We start from the raw sequence: 22,473 nt of genomic DNA, 5'->3' as shown, positions 1-22,473 counted from the left end.
CAAAATGATTTTCTTGTATGTAAGGTAGTTTGCTTAATCTACACTGTCAAATGCTTTTCTTGTATGTAAGGTAGTTTGCTTAATCTTCACTGTCAAATGCTTTTCTTGTATGTAAGGTAGTTTGCTTAATCTACACTGTCAAAATACTTTTCTTTTATGCAAGGTAGTTTGCTTAATCTACACTGTCAAATGCTTTTCTTGTATGTAAGGTAGTTTGCTTAATCTACATTGTCAAAATGATTTTCTTGTATGTAAGGTAGTTTGCTTAATCTACACTGTCAAAATGATTTTCTTGTATGTAAGGTAGTTTGCTTAATCTTCACTGTCAAATGCTTTTCTTGTATGTAAGGTAGTTTGCTTAATCTACATTGTCAAAATGATTTTCTTGTATGTAAGGTAGTTTGCTTAATCTTCACTGTCAAATGCTTTTCTTGTATGTAAGGTAGTTTGCTTAATCTACATTGTCAAATGCTTTTCTTGTATGTAAGGTAGTTTGCTTAATCTACACTGTCAAATGCTTTTCTTGTATGTAAGGTAGTTTGCTTAATCTTCACTGTCAAATGCTTTTCTTGTATGTAAGGTAGTTTGCTTAATCTTCACTGTCAAATGCTTTTCTTGTATGTAAGGTAGTTTGCTTAATCTTCACTGTCAAATGCTTTTCTTGTATGTAAGGTAGTTTGCTTAATCTACACTGTCAAATGCTTTTCTTGTATGTAAGGTAATTTGCTTAATCTACACTGTCAAAATGATTTTCTTGTATGTAAGGTAGTTTGCTTAATCTTCACTGTCAAATGCTTTTCTTGTATGTAAGGTAGTTTGCTTAATCTACACTGTCAAAATGATTTTCTTGTATGTAAGGTAGTTTGCTTAATCTTCACTGTCAAATGCTTTTCTTGTATGTAAGGTAGTTTGCTTAATCTACACTGTCAAAATGATTTTCTTGTATGTAAGGTAGTTTGCTTAATCTACATTGTCAAATGCTTTTCTTGTATGTAAGGTAGTTTGCTTAATCTACACTGTCAAAAGCTTTTCTTGTATGTAAGGTAGTTTGCTTAATCTACACTGTCAAATGCTTTTCTTGTATGTAAGGTAGTTTGCTTAATCTACACTGTCAAATGCTTTTCTTCTTGTAAGGTAGTTTGCTTAATCTACACTGTCAAATGCTTTTCTTCTTGTAAAGTAGTTTGCTTGATCTTCATTGTCAAATGCTTTTCTTGCATATAAGGTAGTTTGCTTAATCTACACTGTCAAATGCTTTTCTTGTATGTAAGGTAGTTTGCTTAATCTTCACTGTCAAATACTTTTCTTTTATGCAAGGTAGTTTGCTTAATCTACACTGTCAAATGCTTTTCTTGTATGTAAGGTAGTTTGCTTAATCTACACTGTCAAATGCTTTTCTTGTATGTAAGGTAGTTTGCTTAATCTACACTGTCAAAATACTTTTCTTTTATGCAAGGTAGTTTGCTTAATCTACACTGTCAAAATGATTTTCTTGTATGTAAGGTAGTTTGCTTAATCTTCACTGTCAAATGCTTTTCTTGTATGTAAGGTAGTTTGCTTAATCTTCACTGTCAAATGCTTTTCTTGTATGTAAGGTAGTTTGCTTAATCTACACTGTCAAATGCTTTTCTTGTATGTAAGGTAGTTTGCTTAATCTACATTGTCAAAATGATTTTCTTGTATGTAAGGTAGTTTGCTTAATCTACATTGTCAAATGCTTTTCTTGTATGTAAGGTAGTTTGCTTAATCTACACTGTCAAATGCTTTTCTTGTATGTAAGGTAGTTTGCTTAATCTACATTGTCAAATGCTTTTCTTCTTGTAAGGTAGTTTGCTTAATCTTCACTGTCAAATGCTTTTCTTGTATGTAAGGTAGTTTGCTTAATCTTCACTGTCAAATGCTTTTCTTGTATGTAAGGTAGTTTGCTTAATCTTCACTGTCAAATGCTTTTCTTGTATGTAAGGTAGTTTGCTTAATCTTCACTGTCAAATGCTTTTCTTGTATGTAAGGTAGTTTGCTTAATCTACACTGTCAAATGCTTTTCTTCTTGTAAGGTAGTTTGCTTAATCTACACTGTCAAATGCTTTTCTTGTATGTAAGGTAGTTTGCTTAATCTACACTGTCAAATGCTTTTCTTGTATGTAAGGTAGTTTGCTTAATCTACACTGTCAAATGCTTTTCTTGTATGTAAGGTAGTTTGCTTAATCTTCACTGTCAAATGCTTTTCTTGTATGTAAGGTAGTTTGCTTAATCTTCACTGTCAAATGCTTTTCTTGTATGTAAGGTAGTTTGCTTAATCTACACTGTCAAATGCTTTTCTTGTATGTAAGGTAGTTTGCTTAATCTACACTGTCAAATGCTTTTCCTTTATGTAAGGTAGTTTGCTTAATCTACACTGTCAAAATGCTTTTCTTGTATGTAAGGTAGTTTGCTTAATCTTCACTGTCAAATGCTTTTCTTGTATGTAAGGTAGTTTGCTTAATCTACACTGTCAAATGCTTTTTTTCTTGTATGTAAGGTAGTTTGCTTAATCTACACTGTCAAATGCTTTTCTTGTATGTAAGGTAGTTTGCTTAATCTTCACTGTCAAATGCTTTTCTTGTATGTAAGGTAGTTTGCTTAATCTTCACTGTCAAATGCTTTTCTTGTATGTAAGGTAGTTTTGCTTAATCTTCACTGTCAAATGCTTTCTTCTTGTATGTTGTAAGGTAGTTTGCTTAATCTTCACTGTCAAATGCTTTTCTTGTATGTAAGGTAGTTTGCTTAAATCTTCACTGTCAAATGCTTTTCTTGTATGTAAGGTAGTTTGCTTAATCTTCACTGTCAAATGCTTTTCTTGTATGTAAGGTAGTTTGCTTAATCTACACTGTCAAATGCTTTTCTTGTATGTAAGGTAGTTTGCTTAATCTTCACTGTCAAATGCTTTTCTTGTATGTAAGGTAAGGTAGTTTGCTTAATCTTCACTGTCAAATGCTTTTCTTGTTATGTAAGGTAGTTTGCTTAATCTTCACTGTCAAATGCTTTTCTTGTATGTAAGGTAGTTTGCTTAATCTTACACTGTCAAATGCTTTTCTTGTATGTAAGGTAGTTTTGCTTAATCTTCACTGTCAAATGCTTTTCTTGTATGTAAGGTAGTTTGCTTAATCTCATCTGTCACAAAAAATGCTTTTCTTGTATGTAAGGTAGTTTGCTTAATCTACACTGTCAAATGCTTTTCTTGTATGTAAGGTAGTTTGCTTAATCTACACTGTCAAATGCTTTTCTTGTATGTAAGGTAGTTTGCTTAATCTTCATTGTCAAATGCTTTTCTTGTATGTAAGGTAGTTTTGCTTAATCTTCACTTGTCAAATGCTTTTTCTTGTATGTAAGGTAGTTTGCTTAATCTTCATTGTCAAATGCTTTTCTTGTATGTAAGGTAGTTTGCTTAATCTTCACTGTCAAATGCTTTTCTTGTATGTAAGGTAGTTTGCTTAATCTACACTGTCAAATGCTTTTCTTGTATGTAAGGTAGTTTGCTTAATCTTCACTGTCAAATGCTTTTCTTGTATGTAAGGTAGTTTGCTTAATCTTCACTGTCAAATGCTTTTCTTGTATGTAAGGTAGTTTGCTTAATCTTCACTGTCAAATGCTTTTCTTGTATGTAAGGTAGTTTGCTTAATCTACACTGTCAAATGCTTTTCTTGTATGTAAGGTAGTTTTGCTTAATCTTCATGTCAAATGCTTTTTTGTATGTAAGGTAGTTTTGCTTAATCTACACTGTCAAATGCTTTTCTTGTATGTAAGGTAGTTTTGCTTAATCTACACTGTCAAATGCTTTTCTTGTATGTAAGGTAGTTTGCTTAATCTTCACTGTCAAATGCTTTTCTTGTATGTAAGGTAGTTTGCTTAATCTTCACTGTCAAATGCTTTTCTTGTATGTAAGGTAGTTTGCTTAATCTTCATTGTCAAATGCTTTTCTTGTATGTAAGGTAGTTTGCTTAATCTTCACTGTCAAATGCTTTTCTTGTATGTAAGGTAGTTTGCTTAATCTTCACTGTCAAAATGCTTTTCTTGTATGTAAGGTAGTTTGCTTAATCTTCACTGTCAAATGCTTTTCTTGTATGTAAGGTAGTTTGCTTAATCTTCACTGTCAAATGCTTTTCTTGTATGTAAGGTAGTTTGCTTAATCTACACTGTCAAATGCTTTTCTTTTATGTAAGGTAGTTTGCTTAATCTTCATTGTCGATCGCTTTTCTTTTATGTAAGGTAGTTTGCTTAATCTACACTGTCAAATGCTTTTCTTGTATGTAAGGTAGTTTGCTTAATCTACACTGTCAAATGCTTTTCTTGTATGTAAGGTAGTTTGCTTAATCTTCACTGTCAAATGCTTTTCTTGTATGTAAGGTAGTTTGCTTAATCTACACTGTCAAATGCTTTTCTTGTATGTAAGGTAGTTTGCTTAATCTTCATTGTCAAATGCTTTTCTTGTATGTAAGGTAGTTTGCTTAATCTTCATTGTCAAATGCTTTTCTTGTATGTAAGGTAGTTTGCTTAATCTACACTGGCAAATGCTTTTCAGAGCAGATATATTTCCGTATAAAATAACTCACACTGGGCGAAATAAGAGATATCCAATCCTGGAAATATCTTGAAAATATGATATTTCCATATACTTTTGTAAATATGTAAATATGACTTTCCTATATTTCCAAAGTTGTGGAAATACCATATTTCATGATATTTCCAATTTTGAAATTCATTGAAACATCATATTTTCAAGATATTTCCAATTTTTGGAAATATCACATTTCCCGAAATACCCCTTGCTAGCACTTTTCTGTGAAACAAATCTCCAAATTTTTAATGAAAACGGGGGTTGTTTTATCTTTTTTGAACAGTGCAATTATAGGTTTGGGGACACGAGAAGTTTTTTTCGCGTTGGTGCAGTGCAACACCGAGGGGCAAATCACAAAAATAAATCTCGTACACAATTTTATAAATCAATAAATTAAAAATAAATCAGAAATAAATCAATAAATCTAAAATAAATCAGAAATAAATCATAAATTAATTAATAATAAATAAAAAATATTTCGAAAAAAAATTGTCTTTTCAACTTTTTTTAATTAATTTTTCAACTTTTTTTAATTTTTTGACAATAATTTTGATTATCAGTTCGTTATAATTTGAAAACATTTTCCATAAAATTACTCCTATTCATAAATTAGAGAAATCAAAAATAATTCAAAAATAAATCATAAATCAATCAAAAATAAATCATAAATAAATCATAAATCAAAAATAAATCAAAAATCAAAAATAAATCAAAAATAAATCAAAAATAAATCAAAAATAAATCATAAATAAAAAATAAATCATAAATCTCGTACACCATTTTTCGAGTGATTTGCCCCTCGTGCAAATCCATCCCTCTAACCTGAAACGCTTTCTCGTGTCTCCACCTCATCATTCTTTCAACCAATAAAAGTTAAATCTCACTTTTGTCCTAGGGACAAAATCAGCGTGTCTTTTGGGTATTTCCCTTCTTGTTGTCACACGAAACAAAAACAAAAACCATGAGACACGCACTTTTTTCTTGTTTTGGTGGGATGAAGCATGTTGCATTGCATCAACGCGAAAAAAACTTCTCGTGTCCCCAAGCCTTAAAAGTTATTCTTGTTTCCACTGCCAATTATATCTGGATAGACTTTAAACTACAAATCCTCACTGTCCTTTCCGTGTATAAAAAGAGCTTTTCTGTACATAGCGTATAACGAAAGAAAACTTGTTGAAAGTGTCATTCCATAAATATTTCAATCAAAAGATGGAAAACTTAAAAATTAGATTGAATTTTTGGTTTTAAAACCCAATTCTGTTCTGGGAAAATTCTCCAACATACAGAATGAATCTAACATTTGATGTATATAGACAGGATAGGATAGGTATTATACTTGAAAGTTCAACTGTTTTTTTTATGTATTTACATATTATATATTTTCACTCAATGAGTCTTATAGAATATTTCAGCACCTTACAAGTACATTATGGTGTGCACAATATTGTAAATTGTAAGTTTATGTTTGCAAAAAGAGTTGTTGTGTTTCGTTAATTATACTTGTCCACTTGATTTTATGAAGATATTTGGATAACGAATCCATGTCTGGAAGCTTGAACTTCTCCTTGAAGTCACGCAAAACGTCTTTTGAACGGTCGATTTGATCATATTCCCTTTCCAGTACTAAAGGATAAAAAGTGGAACAAATAAAACGATTGGTATTGGTGACAGGTTTAAGAACCGAAGTTAATGTACTTTGAGTGCAAAGGGAGGAGAGGGGGGTACTTATGCTTTGAGTGCGAAGGGAGAGGGGGGGTACTTATGCACTGAGTGCAAAGGGAGGGGAGGGGGTACTAATGCTTTGAGTGCGAAGGGAGGGAGGGGGTACTTATGCTTTGAGTGCGAAGGGAGGGAGGGGGTACTTATGCTTTGAATGCGAAGGGAGGGAGGGGGTACTTATGCTTTGAGTGCGAAGGGAGGGAGGGGGGGTACTTATGCCTTTGAGTGCGAAGGGAGGGAGGGGGGGGTACTTATGCTTTGAGTGCGAAGGGAGGGAGGGGGTACTTATGCTTTGAGTGCGAAGGGAGGGAGGGGGGTACTTATGCTTTGAGTGCGAAGGGAGGGAGGGGGTACTTATGCTTTGAGTGCGAAGGGAGGGAGGGGTACTTATGCTTTGAGTGCGAAGGGAGGGAGGGGGTACTTATGCTTTGAGTGCGAAGGGAGGGGAGGGGGTAACTTATGCTTTGAGTGCGAAGGGAGGGAGGGAGGGGTACTTATGCTTTGAGTGCGGTTATGTTTGAGGGGGAGGGAGGGGGTACTTATGCTTTGAGTGCGAAGGGAGGGAGGGGGTACTTATGCTTTGAGTGCGAAGGGAGGGGGTGCTTATGCTTTGAGTGCGAAGGGAGGGAGGGGGTACTTATGAGTGCAAAGGGAGGGGGTACTTATGCTTTGAGTGCGAAGGGAGGGGGGGGGTACTTATGCTTTGAGTGCGAAGGGAGGGGAGGGGGTACTTATGCTCTGAGTGCGAAGGGAGGGGAGGGGGGTACTTATGCTTTGAGTGCGAAGGGAGGGAGGGGGTACTTATGCTTTGAGTGGCGAAGGGAGGGAGGGGGGTACTTTGAGGCGAAGGGAGGGGAGGGGGTACTTATGCTTTGAGTGCGAAGGGAGGGGGTACTTATGCTTTGAATGCGAAGGGAGGGAGGGGGTACTTATACTTTGAGTGCGAAGGGAGGGGAGGGGGTACTTATGCTTTGAGTGCGAAGGGAGGGAGGGGGTACTTATGCTTTGAGTGCGAAGGGAGGGGAGGGGGTACTTATGCTTTGAGTGCGAAGGGAGGGAGGGGGGGTACTTATGCTTTGAGTGCGAAGGGAGGGAGGGGGTACTTATGCTTTGAGTGCGAAGGGAGGGAGGGGGTACTTATGCTTTGAGTGCGAAGGGAGGGGAGGGAGGGGTACTTATGCTTTGAGTGCGAAGGGAGGGGAGGGGGTACTTATGCTTGAGAGTGCGAAGGAGGGAGGGGGTAACTTTGCTTTGAGTGCGAAGGGAGGGAGGGGGGGTATTATGCTTTGGTGCGAAAAGGGGGTGGTACTTATGCTTTGAGTGCGAAGGGAGGGAGGGGGTACTTATGCTTTGAGTGCGAAGGGAGGGAGGGGGTACTTATGCTTTGAATGCGAAGGGAGGGAGGGCGTACTTATGCTTTGAATGCGAAGGGAGGGGAGGGGGTACTTATGCTCTGAGTGCGAAGGGAGGGAGGGGGTACTTATGCAAATGGAGAATACACCCCTGTGTCACGGACCCACTTGGAACACAGCCCCATAGGGAAAATTTGGCAAAAATTTTGTCCTCGTTGGGAAAATACCCTGGAATTTCAGCCCCACTGGGAAATTGACTTTGATTTCATCCCCATTCAAAATTAAACGAGTAAAAATTGCACTCCAAAGCCATCCCCACTAGATTTTTAACCTTGAAACAATATAATTTCTATCCCCATTGGGCTTTCAATAAAATTTTTTATCCCCACTGAGGGGAAAACTTCTACCGAGGCCGTGAGACAGGGGCGGAGAATACGGGTATGAACCACCCTTGAGGCCTTAAGGGTGTCTTTTTGGACCTTCAAAATCCCTTTAAGGGTCGTAAAAATATAATACCCCCTATGGATTACAAAAGTATCAAATACTCAAACATTTATTCCTAATGAGACTAAATTCAAGGAAAAAAGTACCGGTAAGGATCCCAAAATTCACAAAATTTCGATTTTAGAGCCTAAAATTCGGGTAGCAATCCCCCGTTATTCTACAAAACTAGTACCCCCTCCGGGGAGTGTAAACCAATTCGTCTGTTTGCCATATCTTTAGCTAAGGGTTCAATTCTAGCATAATATTTAGAATTGAAGATGCAATCCAGAGCATTTTAATCTTTGAGAAAAATAATAACCGGAAATTAAACATTTGTAAACTAAACGCATGTAGTACGAGTACGTACAGTACGAGTTTCGCAGAAATTATCAAAAGATTTTGCTGGGATTAAAAAGAAATCATTAAGTTGGCACTTTTGATACCAAGATTGGAGTCTGGACATTTTCCATACATACATACATGTACCTTCAAAATTTCACATTTTTTCTATCTTCAAAATTTAGGAAAATAATTGGCACTTTCGATGCTCCCATTAGAAGTCTACTGTAATATAGAAATTTGAAAACAAGCTGGGCTGATGGACACTTAAACAGTTGGAAAATCACTTACCGTCTAGATGTCGGTTCAGCTGTTGTACTCGTTCTTCTATCTCATGTTCTATTTTCTCCACTTCAAGTAAAAGTTTGAAACGACCTACGATCGCCGCTTGATCCAATCCCTCGAATGAGAACGGTGGTAATTTACCGAACGTAGCCAAAGGTCTATGTTCATTGTCCCTATTATTATTTTCAGTTTTCATTTCATTTTCAAGAGTCTGATGCGAGTGTTCGTTCTCGGTTTTGATTTTGAATTCGTCGGTATTACTAACGAGTGTTGCCGATGACTCGTTGCCTTGTTCGTCGGCCGTTTCCGTATCCGCTTCTGATTGGTCGTTCAAATCCGCATTACACACTGATTGGCTGAGACCAACGGTACTACGATCTGATTGGCTGTTCGTGTCGGTACTGTGATTTGATTCGTTCATTTCAATATCTTGAATATGTGATTGGTCAGAATTGTTCTTAGTTGTAATTTCACCTAAAGTCTCTATGCGTCCAATTTGAGTCTTTTCAGACTCGATAGTTTGCAAGGAATCCTCTGATTCTATGATTTTGTTATCTCCACAAGGTAAGGCTTCAGTTCTATCAGTAGATAATATAGACTCTTCATTTAATGTTTCATTATCTCCTGAATCCAGAGTTGCGGTAACTCCCAAATTCTGAGTCACGTTATCTCCTGAAGGTTGAATCGCCTTATCTCCTGAAGGTTGAATCGCCTTATCTCCTGAAGGTTGAATCGCCTTATCTCCTGAAGGTTGAATCGCCTTTTCTCCTCCCGCTTCCTGGGATCCACTACGTTGAATCTGAGATGTGCTGGCACATGGAGGAGTCTGGTTTTCAACAGTTTTGTATTGTTCATTAGAAGAATCCATTTCTCGGAGAAGTTTCTCCAATTGTTCGTTATCCAGATGATTGTATGATTTATCAGCATCCTCCAAAGCGTTGTTCGTACTGTGAAAAAAGAGAGAAAAGGGAAAAATCACTTCACATGTTTTTTTATAAGAACAAACTATATAAGAACACACGGCTTCGCGGACTCTAAAACACCCAGTTTTTTAGGAAAATGGACAAAAATACTCAAAAAATAGCTAAAATAAGAACATGTTAAGAACACCCAAAGGCTTCAAAAATTTTGGATGTTCTTATTTTTGGATGTTCTTATAAAAAAACGTGTACGTTGTTTAATCGCTAAAACATTTGAAGTTTTGGTTCTCCTTAACTTGGGTTCGGGAAATATGTTTTAAAAGTAAGCAATAACCATTATTATTGCTTATTATACTAGTTTGAGTAAAGAAAACGATTTCAATTTCATACTCAAAGTTTCATGACATCAAAGATGATGGCAATCTTCAGTGAAAATTGCTTATTATGATTATACGATTGATCAGAGTCCTCCAGACATGATATCTACGGAAATTCAAAATCTATTGCCGTATAGGTAGAACATTATTTGTCTGTACACAGACCCAGTATCAAAATTCATTGCCGTAGAGGGTCTGTTGTCATTTGAGATTTTTCAAACCGACCGCTGTGACGAAGTGTTGGTGTGAGAGGGGAGACGACGAGAGAAGTGTTGCTATTTATAAATCATACTTCATCGCAGAGGTCTCCGTACGGGAATGCGCACAGAGTGTACTACGCTTACGTTATACATAAGATACCTTCTGGTAGAACAGAGACGAAAGAGGTAACACTTTCCAAAGAATCAGAAGTAGGGAGGGATGGGAACAAAAAATGTCTTTTAAAATGAAGGGTAAGCAAGAAGCAGGGCTTTTAAATCATAGACAGAGGTAAGAATTGTAAAGAAAATTTGCTGTATAAATTTGTAACAAATCTTGCGGAAGGCGGACGAACATTTCCAGGGGGTAATTTAAGAAGAAATTCCTAGGGAGTTTTTACATTTTTGCGAAAAGGTTGGATCGAGTCAACTTGTATCAAAGGATTTCAAGCATCATTCCGAAGCTCTCAGCCAAAATTGCCGTATATTAGCATAAAAAACGATATCAGATGTTTTTCATAATTCTATTTAAGGTTTAAAGGCAAAGTTTCACCTAAAATTTTGAAACTCCAGAAATCCATAAATAGTGAGAGTACATCTTCTTCATAAAGGCCTCTTCTTCTTGATTGACTTTTGCTTATTTACAGTGCCTTACAAAAAATGAATCATATAAATCACATACTACGAAAATCTGCTAAAAATGGCTAAAAATTATCTACATTAAAGGAAGAATTTTTGGCGGGAATTTAATATGGTGGACTATGAGTTTCAAGGTTCAAAATCAGTGTGAAAATACGCCCATTTAGGGTCTTAATAGTAGTGAAAAATCGAACAAAATATAAGAAAACTTAAATTTGGCGGGAACTTAATTTGGCGGATGGTGGAAAATATAAATTTTGTCGGGAACTTAATTTCGGCAAAATCCGCCAAATCCGCTAAATTTTCTTCACAGCAAAATTTCTTCCTTTAAGGTATTAAAAATAGCTACTTAAAAAATGCATCAAAAAAGGAGGGAAAATGCTCCTTTTTTTTAGATATTTAAAGGTAATATATAAAGAAAGTTAAACATACTATCTTCAATTTTCGATGTGCCTGGATAACTGACTTTCCTAATGACACCAACAAGGTGTACAGAATCCGAGTCTGAAAAAATAAGAGCACGTTGCAATATCCCATATCGATTCTTAAGGATTACTTAGCCTCAACCTAATCTGATCTTTATGAAAGTAATTTATCTTCTTGTATTAATAAAAATAATATTGCCATCAAATCAGAGGTTGATTTTATAACAGATCATCCATTCTGCACATACCACGCTCTTCTCTGCAAAGATATGGTGAATGTGACGATCTGACCTGGTTGTTCAACAAAAACATTAAAAACCGCGTTGTTTTTTGCTTTAAAGCGAAAGTGACCGTGTTCTAATTATTATGTCTTTAATATAGGCACTTTATTTTGGTGCGATTGCTTCATTTTAGCCAATCACCGCACTTCAAATCTCATTTAATATTCATCCCAAATATGGATGAAAAAGATAAAAGCGATGCCCCAACCTCTTACGGAGCAATGGCCTTTAGAGCATAAATACATGTCATGCACAAAGTATCAAATCTGCTCGGAGATTACTTTGATGTACTCGTGCGTTCAAACAAACATGAAAAAGTTCTCTGGCAACCAGATGAAGAAATTTTCATTCGGCACTCTAAAGCTCTCATGGTCGGGAAAATTTCAACATCTGGAAGGTTTATATTACCGCGTCAAGAATCTTGCAGCGGGAGGCCTGGTAACCCCATTCCTCGCTTTCACCGTTTGAAATACTTTACCGAAATACTTTGCGTTTGGTTTGCGCGCAAGGGTAGTTGAACCCGACTTGGAATGCGAAACATAAAAGGCCGACTATCATCTCTCTCCAATGGAAAATTGGCCCACTTCTTTATAGCTTAAGCGTGGGCGGCCGCCAAATGATCAGATAAATTAAACATAAAGTGAAATTAAAATCAGTCCTCTGCATGATGGAACATCATGATATTGGCATCAAACTTCTCAAGAACCCTGTTCGGTAAGAATCTTTGAGGAACACGCGCGTTTGGAAACAACCAATATTCCTCAACACACGCATCAGGGTGTCCCCCTCTCCATCCAGCGTACCCTTCACCATTGAACCCCAACTTTGAACATTCGACATCTGCAGGATCACGATCAATAGTAATAAAATCTCTTTGCTCGTTTAAGTGGAGACTAAGCCACCCTGCGATGGAATCTTGCGGCGCTGCAGGGTCACTGATCACGGCTTCGTAGTTATATTTGTCACCTTTCGTCTTGAATTTTTCATACTTCTCACCTGAAAGAAATGGAAAAGATACTGTTGCCACTCTCTAATTCGATCTTCGAATTATAGAGAGTAATTTATACCACTTTCCAACTAAGGGGATCAATGTTTTAGTTCGAATTACAGAAACATTCGAATTATAGCGGGTTCGAATTAGGGAGAGTTTACTATTCATGATATGCACCACTGCAATGACTTCACGAAATTATGCAACTTTTCTGTTTTTGTTCCACCCAATACGTCACTTTTTCTATTGTTTAAGTGACGTATTGGGTGGAAAATTTCAAAAGTTATTAAAGACTCTCCAGTGATGCATATTATGAATAAACCTTATCCAACCTTTCATATACAAGTCCTTACACAATTTTTTTGGGGGTCAAAAGTCAAAATATAGAAATCATCAAAAAATGATACATCTCCTCAAAAGGGTGGTTTTGTTTATAATCAACCAGATAAATTTCAATCACCCTTATTTAAAAGTTGGATATGGCATTGGTTAATTTTGAAACATATTCAATTGACATCGGTTGAAAGAAAACGAAAAGCCAAAAATAAATGAAAATACTGCTGGTTGGTCTTTAGATTTTCCAAGCTTCAAATCAAATTAAAAACCTTTTCATGAGTGATGTTTTGTTGTTATAAAAATTACAATGGCAAGTCTATTTCTTAATGTTTATAACGTCAACAGCGTTAACCATGAAAAGTTTAAAAAATTGAATTTCGCTTTCTCAACTTTTAACTAACATTTTGATGTGTCATTTATAGAATTTGTGTTATGCTTCGATGAACAAACAAGTTCCTTTCAGAGAGTGCACATAAACGACCTCATAGAAATCTATAAAATCTAATGTTAAATTTGTTAACTTTTTTTGTGGTGCACCTGGTATATAATAGAAAAGTTCGTAAAACTTCCTACCCGACCATTCTGTTCCTTTACGAACCAAAACCATCAGCCTGTTGACTTTCCCTCCACCCAACATGTTGTTCATCCATCGGTTACCGAGATAGAAATCTCCAACACTGTCAGAAAATCCTAAACGCAATAAAAATGCTGCTTTCTTACTATAATGTTATACAGTTGACGCTCTCTAATTCGATTTTCAAGGGGGATTGGATTTTCATCGAATAAGGGAGCCTATCGAATAGTGGAACGTCGTTGACGGTCACTTTCAATATTATCAAATAATGGAGTGTAACGGATCGTAGAGCGTCAACTGCAGTTCGAACGTCAATAAATCGAATTTACACGGCATTCAAGTTTATAAACTTAGGGAGTCTTCAACTTATTTGGGACTTAAAAGTTTCAAACTTTGTTTTTATGTTTCCGATACTGTCATCAAAAGAATTTTCCTTGTAAATTCATTGCCGCTATTCTCCTCGAAACCTCGCCGCGACGCCATGGGTTGATAATTGTATCATCATATTAGATTCATATAACAGACGTTCCGACGACCATATCAGACTAGTTCAATAAAATAAGGAAGAAACCACACGACCTAGTCCATCCTTCCATGAAAGGAAAAACACTTTTGACGTCAGATGCAAACTTCAATCATATTTGAACATTCTAAAAATTTTGCGTTAAAGTTCACGATTAAAATGATTAGGAAAATTGCAATCAAAAAGTTTAAAAATGTATGAAATGTTCTTTATAAATTTTACTCGTAACAGACTTCCCAACAAAATCGTTCATTCGTTCCCTTACCCGTTTTAAATTGAGCCCATGTCTTCTTATTGAAAGGGTACTGTTGAGGGTTCATTCGTTTCTGAAAAATTGTCCATGCTTTTCCTAGAATGTTGGCGCAACGTACATTCAATATTTGACCTACGAAAAAAATGACTTTGTACAAGAAATAAATTAAGAGACTATTTAACGCTTTTTCCTCTCGTCCCTTGTTATTGACACTCGTTAAAAATATTCTTCGTAGTAATAAGTCCTAGACGTACATACTTTCGCGAACAGAAACATTTTGGAAAAGGTTGAAACGTTTGGTTTAATGAAAGAAATGTTTTGCTCTTTTTCGCAAAAAGTCAATATCTTTAAAAATTCTTGTTAGTGCCATTCGCGAAAGTTTATGTTCGCGAAAAATTCTTGGCAAAATAGAAAATCGGTTAAACTTCTAATCATGAAAAGGTGTCTTAATCCGCAAAAAAAGTTTACGCTCACCAAAAATGTTTTTTTCCTTGAATTTGCTAGAGTTTATGTTGTAAATTTCGCGATTTTTCGGCCTCCCGAAAGTTTGTACGCCTTAAGTAGTTCATTTTTGGAAGAATTTAAATCTTCGAGGAAATATTCCCATTATTATAGTCACATTATTAGCCTAAATTCTGAATGAAGGAGAATGCAACTAACCTCCAGCTTCGTGTAGTCGAATTTGAAAATCACTTTCACCAAGAGACGTTCCAAAGTCTTCAGATGTCGTTTTGGGTGACAACAGACCTTGCTTCACAACATCATCACAGGACGTCAACTCGAAACAAAATTGTGTTGTCCCATCACTGGAAATTTTGTAATCACCAGTCGATCTTGCACCGGCCTCCCACCAGCCCTCGCAGCTTGTGACTTGATACATCTTAGAGTAATATTGCACTCTCGGGATCAGCTCCAATTTCTCCCCTTCCGCTTTTAAGACTTGATAATTTTTACTGTAAAAACGGCATTCGTAGATATCACGACTCGGCTGCCATATTTGATCGTACGATTTACACGACTCGTTGGCTCTACACATTTCCTGACAACATGTATCGTAATCCACTTCTAAATGATAGTCGGCCTCCCATGATGTCGGGCGGCCGAGCAATGCGATTATTGAGTAATGCGTCGCTTCAAGTATGAACAGATGAAGCGCCAAAGTGAACGAAAATAAGACAATGGTGAACGGGCTCATCTTATTGTGGTCACAAGAAAACAATCCAAATCACGGATGACTATACACCACCACAAACCAAATATTCCAATGTTCAAAAAAATTCTCGAGAAATCAAACTTTAGTAAATAGACCCCACGCTGTTAATTCAGTAAACAACCAGTTTCAACTTACTCTGAAAGAGGTTACTCTGTTTGTTAAAAATGTCATGATGAATATTTATCGATTGATTCAAATCAAAATTCAGTTTGGAATTTCGGAAATTTCGTTGAATCGAGTATCGACACTTATAAACATTTAAGCATAAATTCCTTAAAATGTCGTAAACATCTGCGTGAGAATTTTAATTATTAAAAAATGTCTGAAATAGGACAAAATGATTCGAAAATCTATTTTGGCAGCAGAAAATGTAAGCAACTTAAGCAAGTTACGGTTGGGCTTGTGAATATTTAAAGGGAGTTTAATGACCTCTGTATTGAATCTAAATTTTATGAGACCCAGATATTGAAGATCTACATTAAAAGAACTTTCAAAACAAATTCCATGAAGGCCGATAGAAAAAAATACCGTGATCCGGTTCTCATAAATATTGGTTAACGGGAAAGCTTTTCACGAAGTTTTTGTATTTGTAATTTCAGCAACCAAAACTTGAGAAATTGAAGTAAAGTGAAAAAAATCATGCAAAAATCACTTTTCAAATTTCTACAGGAGCGGGATTTTGGCGCAAAATATATAAAACCGCACAAAACAATCGACAAATTAAAAAAACCAATGCACCGAGACCAATCAAACTGAAAAAATGAGTTGTTTCAATGCCTTATTCAGGCGGGCAGTTTTGCAAAAGATAAAAAACTGAAGCATACCTGAAAGTCAAAAACCGTTTCCGTATGTTCTGCATAAGATCTCTGATGTTGTATAAATCCGTAACCATGGCATTGGATGCTACCATTATGCTGCTTAGCAACTCCTCATCTTCTTTATCGACATGGCGGACTGACATTAATGATTCTTTCAAAGCTGAGTCTGCCATCTTGGATTCACCGAACGGGTCATTAACAGGTGGTATTTTACCGAACCGTTGAAAAGTATAATCATTCTATAAAAAAACGTGAACATTGAATATACTTTCTAAAGAAAATCTACAGTATTTAAAAAGGTGTAGAACAGATTTTGCACTTGCAAATTATAGGTTGAGATGTATTATTTCTGCTTTAAAATCTTTGAAATATTGTCCCTACATATTTTAATTTTAGTAAAATCTTAAAACTTCATTACCTTGTATTTGAAGGCAGGCCTGAGAGCTGAAAAAAAAAACAAGTGAAAAACAATCAGTAAGCGCATACAATTATAGTAGTAGAACCTTCAATTAGCCGACACTCTAAAAGACAAACACCTTTGATAACAGACAAAAAATTACCGACCGTTTTCTAGTCATATTCTTGTAAAAAAATTTCCGATAAGTGGACACCTCCATTGGGCTTTTCCAGGAGAAAACCGTATACCCCCTGTTGTGGAGGTCCATTTCCATTCCAAAGGGGTAAGGTTTGATATGTGGCGGAATTCCATAGGGAGATACTTCCATGGGGATAGCTTTTAAATCCTACAGATTTCCAGAGGGGTTTACACCTGAAATTGTTTGGAATTCCAGGGGTTACAGCATTTCCAGCCACAGAGGGATGGACCTGCTGTACGGTTCTTTTCTGGAAAAGCTCATTAAACTGACAACAATTTTTGAACGGAATGTTCAAAAACACATCCCCATCCAATTAGTAACCAGGAGGTATTAAAGATATAATTATATGACTGATTTTATTTAGGTTGCGCGCCCTTATCCTTCGGCGGGGTATTTCGTAATACCCCGCTCCCGCCTAAATATTTTTGATCAAAACTATTTTCTCCTAACGTAATTTCACGCGCCACGTACGTTCGACTTTCCAAATCATTCGATTATTTTTGGCAAGATTCGATCACAAAAAGTAAACAGTATTCGATACAAATAATTTGAGTAGCTGTCTGGTCAAAGGAGGAAAAGTACAAGAAAAATGTACAAAGAAGACGACAAATGCTGTTGGATGATGTTGTTCTTTTATCATTTTGAAACATTATTTCAAAATGAAACTCGGGGTATTAATCTCTAGTTTATACCATATTTGGCGAGCCTTTTTTCCTAAATTCGAAAACATTATGTCTCAGAGAGACAGTAAGTGATGAGCTGAATCAAAATGTCTTTCTTATTATTGATAAAAGTTGCAGGGAGAGATATGAAAGAAAACTCCAGTGATGGAAGTGATGCTTTACCTTTAGGGTTTGAACACACGTGACATAAGTAGAACAATGGGACGTTCTTTTGTGTAAGGTACCCAACACACTCGCCATGTTGCCATGTGAAACATTGTTCACACTACATAAGAAAAAAGATTAGACGATGAATGATTTTTACAGAATCTTATATAAAACATTCACTATGAGTGTGCAATACGTAGAAACCACTCTCGAGGGGATTACGTCTAATTCTGTTGTCATGGTTTCCACACGAAAAAGAAGACTGCACACTAAAATCGAATGGACATTTGATAGTGTTACTCTATCTTTCTCAAACCACGATGCGCCACAAACAATTGATATGGCGGGAAATGAGACAGGAGAATGGTTAAATTGATCAAGTTGGTGGCACCGAACTATGGTCTACTCAGCAAAAATTATTTTGCTTCAGCCACGGAAATGATAGCTTTATAATATATAGGATATGTGGTGAATTTGAGTTAAAATATCTAGAAAACTTTCCATTTTAATAAGCACCAAACCTTAGCTCCAGTTTAAACAATCGACATCGAAAGGAATTATTGTATCGACGTCAAAAGAGGGCAATGTATTGACTTGAGATGGCCGGCTTTCTTCTCACTTTAATTGACAGGGCGAAAAGTGGGCCGGCTGTAGCTCTAACTCAGAGCTTAGTTTAGTTACTCAAAAATGAAGAGAGAGCATTTTATGGTCCTGAGAGGTACAGTTGGTTCAGTCATTAGATGTTGTGCAATAAATCCCAAGGGACACGAGTTGAAGTGACTTACTTGTATCATGAATCCAGTGTCACACTCGTCCTGACAGATGCATTTCACACAGTCATCAAATGTTATAAATTCACTTTCACTTTCGCTTTCGTCCTCACTTTGATCCGTAATGTCAATATGTGAAGACGTACCACTGATATCCTGGAATAAAAAAATCGTAACATATCTCTTATTAAAACATACTTCTTTTTTATGATAGAGAAAGGCGATGCATCTCCATGCTGACTTATAAGCAGAATCAACAAGAATTTCTAAAAATTTGTGCTCGCGTGGCGTTGAAATGGGAGAAAGTTTTGTGTAAAAAAATGCTGTGGCACGTTAAATGTTGTCCTTTTATGATAATGGAATCTCCGAATAGCAGAAAAAGGGTTTGCAAGTATTTAATTTCAAATAAGAAATGACCTTAATGCTGCTAGATCAGAATCCTCTTTTCTTGAGAAGGATTTTGAAGCTTCTTCCTCCCTAGCTGAAGTAAAACAATACGCCATCTTTGATAATTAGACTACTTTTTGTTGCCGGCAATTTGATCGTGCCGTGCAGGTTGTTTGTTTTGACTGGACGAATTGCCGATAACACAGCGTGGTCTACCAGCAAAGATGGCGCATTATTTTGCTTGAAATTCCATGGCTTGGGAAAAACAGAGTAGCTACATCTACTAGTAGTGTTCAATATCATAAGTCATTTGTTTCTATTTCATGAAGTTTGGGGACACCATCTTTACTTACTTCTTGCTTATGTGTAGAATGTTCACCACTGGGTGTGGTCGGTAAACTTAAGGATGAATTGTGGTGATGATGATAATGGTTTGAATCCGTTGATGACACCGATACTAAAAAAGTGAAAGAAAAAGAATTCATAAGTAATGCTACCAACAAATTTTAGACGAGGCTCGGCTTTTCTGAACCTCAAATTAGTCTATCCTGTTCTTATATATAAATAGGGTGAAATTGCGTCCATTATTGGGGTAAGTAGAAGCTCCGTTAAACGTTTAGTAAAACGAAGAGGGTACAAACAACTTAAACGAATGAAAACGCCTTGTATGAGTGAAGTCACACGTCAGCGAAGAACAGAACGTGCTGGGAGACTTGCAGATCGGTTTGAACGGAATCCACGTCTCATTGTAAAGTGCGCTAATTCAAAGTGGCGCAAAGTTCTGCAGTTTTTGGTGAACATTTACAAAATATCATCACGAGAAAACAGAAAATTAACTGCAGTCCTGGCAATTGGCCGCGGCACGAGGCAAATGCCGCGGTAAAAGCTGCCTTAAATTTGATTACTTTAATCGTAGAAATTTTAGCGAGACTAATTTTAGCGTTTTAGCGAGTTTTCCCTGTTTTCGCTAAAATAAATCTCGCTAAAACACGCCGAATCGACAGATCGCTAAAATTTATCCACGCAAAATTTCTGGTTATATTGCCTTGATACATTTTTATCAATAGAAAGGGTTTCAGTGCAAAAAAATGCTAGAAAACGAATTCAATCAATAATGTAATACGAGTATTCGCTAAAATTTATCCACGCGAAATTTTTTGAAATCGTGACTCGCTAAAATAAATCCAAAAAAAATCAAGATTTTCCTGGCTCGCTAATATACGCTAAAATTAGTCTCGCTAAAATTTCTACGATTAAAGTATTCCTTGTTTGCCGCGGCAACATTTTGCTGCGGTAAATTTTCTGACAAATGTTAATAAAATCAAAGAAACTTCAAAAGTGCCAAATCGTTTAAGTCCTTTGTTTTCTGATCATATAGGAGACTTCTAGTACTTTGGATGACATAGGCTATATAGGAGTTTCTCAAGTCAAAATTCAATGAACAAAAAAATGCCGCGGCAAAATGCTGTTTTGCCTCGGTAAATTTGATAAAGAGCATTTTGCCGCGGCAAAAAAATGCCGACGCAAAAAAAGCTGAATTTGGCGAAAAAACATCTTCATGCTACCAAAAGGAGCTAGCGGTAAAGATTACATCAGAGAAACGACCCGCTTAATAAATGGATGGACAACCGAAAGCCCTATCAAAGAGTGTGCAATGTATGCAATCCATATCATGCCCGCTCTTCTCCTACAAAAGCCAGCTAAAACATCAAAAAGCCGTCATCACGTAGAGGCGCTAACCAGACGACTGAAACTTTGGCAAAACGGTGAATTCGACCAATTATTTCGAGAAGCTGACACCCTTCAAAAGAGACTGCCTAAGATCGAGCGAAAAAAGAACATCAACGTGATTTCACGAAAATTCCAAGATCACGTATCAAAAGGCAATCTAAATTCGGCCATCAAGGTTTTGACGAACAATATGGAGGGAGGTATTTTGCGGCTAAACGATCAAACGAAAGAGTTGCTCAAAGTCAAACATCCGGAAGGTCGTAAAGCTCAAGAAGACGTTAAATTGAAAGGTCCACTCCAAAACGTCGAAAATGTTATATTTGACGTCATTGACGACTCGATGGTTTTGGAAGCTGCAAAGATCACTCGTGGTGGGTCTGGACCTTCAGGCTTGGACGCTGATGGCTGGAGACGAATTCTTGTTTCCAGAGACTACAGAGAAACCGGCACTGACCTCCGAAAAGCAATCGCATCACTCATCAGAAAAGTATGCTCCGTCAAGGTTGAAGACACATCACTGGCGCCACTTTTAGCTTCACGACTCGTACCCCTCAACAAAAACCCAGGACTCCGACCGATAGGAGTGGGAGAAGTGTTACGAAGAATTATGGGAAAAGTCGTCATGGCGGCTTTTTCAGAGGATGTGGTACGTGGATCATCTGACGCGCAAATGTGTGGTCGAAGTTCGGGAAGCGAGGCAGCAATCCATGCAATGAGACGAATGTATTCAAACGACTCAACTGAAGCAGTCATCCTCGTGGACGCAGCCAATGCCTTCAACAACATTAATAGAGAAGCACTGATCCACAACATAAAGTATGCTTGCCCCGAAATCGCAACATACGTTTCGAATTGCTACGCGAATCCTGCAAGACTCTTCGTCATTGGTGGTCTCGAAATATCATCTCAAGAAGGCACAACTCAAGGCGACCCGCTTGGTATGGCTATCTACGCTTTGGGTGTAACGCCGATGTTGAACATCCTTCTGCTTCGTATTAGCAATCAGCACAATCGAATGGTTGCCTTCGCTGACGATATCACAGCAGCTGGAACTTTGGAAGCATTAAAGCAATGGTGGGATCACCTACTCGAAATCGGTCCGTCGTATGGCTACTTTCCTCAACCGACCAAGTCATGGCTGATCGTCAAATCTGATCAACTTGACCAAGCACGTCAAACCTTTGCTGGAACTCAGATCAACATCACATCAGAAGGCGAACGACATCTTGGTGCAGTGATTGGCACTGATGAAAATAAAAGTCAGTACATCAACAAGAAGATCGACGACTGGACGCAAGAAATCAACCTCCTAGCTGAAATTGTAGCAACGTATCCTCAAGCTGCTTACTCAGCCTACGTTAGCAGCTACCAACACAAGCTGACATACTTCCTTCGCACCATCCCATCAATCAGCGACGAACTGAAGAGAGTTGATGAAGCAGTTCGACACAGACTCATCCCATCCTTGACTGGTGGACGAATCATCAATGATCATGAACGAGTCATATTATCCTTGCCACCACGTCTCGGTGGCATGGGACTGAAGATCTTCTCCGAAGAATCAACTAACGACCATCACGATTCAATGAGTGCAACTGTTGTACTACAAAACCTGATACTGCAATCAGAAGCAGATGCACCAGACTCGAAAAGCAAGTCTCGTATGCACAACGAACGTCAACAACGAAATCAGGTGAAGCTACGAGCTTTCCTGGACGAATCCGATGACGAAACCAAACGGATGATGGAGACACTAAACCAAAAAGGTGTATCAAATTGGTTGACGGTAATCACAACGAACGAACGAGGATTTGAGCTAACGAAGCAAGAATTTTGGGAC

At 37.2% G+C, this 22,473-nt stretch overlaps 2 protein-coding genes across 2 annotated transcripts in view; both read right to left on the bottom strand.

Annotated features, from left to right (window-relative positions):
* Positions 1 to 5,764: 5,764 nt before the first annotated feature.
* The window catches only part of LOC136806441 (serine-rich adhesin for platelets-like), a 31,053-nt gene continuing 14,344 nt past the window's right edge, over positions 5,765 to 22,473 (bottom strand). Inside the window, exons 10-16 of the mRNA XM_067063019.1 lie at positions 19,256 to 19,359; positions 18,531 to 18,671; positions 17,761 to 17,863; positions 16,738 to 16,763; positions 16,326 to 16,558; positions 8,779 to 9,719; positions 5,765 to 6,217 (exon numbers count right to left, since the gene is read on the bottom strand). Coding sequence (XP_066919120.1) covers positions 6,054 to 6,217; positions 8,779 to 9,719; positions 16,326 to 16,558; positions 16,738 to 16,763; positions 17,761 to 17,863; positions 18,531 to 18,671; positions 19,256 to 19,359 — 1,712 coding nt within the window. The 3' untranslated portion in view covers positions 5,765 to 6,053. The remainder of the gene's footprint in view (positions 6,218 to 8,778; positions 9,720 to 16,325; positions 16,559 to 16,737; positions 16,764 to 17,760; positions 17,864 to 18,530; positions 18,672 to 19,255; positions 19,360 to 22,473) is intronic.
* LOC136806432 (uncharacterized) lies at positions 12,098 to 15,595 on the bottom strand. Its single transcript, XM_067063008.1, has 4 exons — positions 14,949 to 15,595; positions 14,301 to 14,420; positions 13,512 to 13,628; positions 12,098 to 12,607 (listed from the first exon to the last, which is right to left on the bottom strand). The coding sequence occupies exons 1-4, from the start codon at positions 15,481 to 15,483 to the stop codon at positions 12,264 to 12,266; spliced, it is 1,116 nt and encodes a 371-aa protein (XP_066919109.1). The 5' UTR covers positions 15,484 to 15,595; the 3' UTR covers positions 12,098 to 12,263.

Source organism: Clytia hemisphaerica, unplaced genomic scaffold (genome assembly GCF_902728285.1).
Source record: "Clytia hemisphaerica strain Z4C2 unplaced genomic scaffold, Clytia hemisphaerica genome assembly, whole genome shotgun sequence".
Classification (NCBI taxonomy): Eukaryota; Metazoa; Cnidaria; class Hydrozoa; order Leptothecata; family Clytiidae; genus Clytia; species Clytia hemisphaerica.
The sequence above is the reverse complement of the archived record's forward strand: the minus strand, read 5'-3'. Positions and strand labels throughout refer to the sequence as shown.

Coding starts and splice junctions, on each gene's coding strand:
- LOC136806432 (XM_067063008.1), bottom strand. CDS start 15,483: ATGAGCCCGTTCACCATTGTCTTATTTTCGTTCACTTTGGCGCTTCAT. Junction 13,629..14,300: donor ATGGGCTCAATTTAAAACGG/GTAAGGGAACGA, acceptor TATTGCGTTTAG/GATTTTCTGACAGTGTTGGA. Junction 12,608..13,511: donor TAAAGGAACAGAATGGTCGG/GTAGGAAGTTTT, acceptor CATTTCTTTCAG/GTGAGAAGTATGAAAAATTC.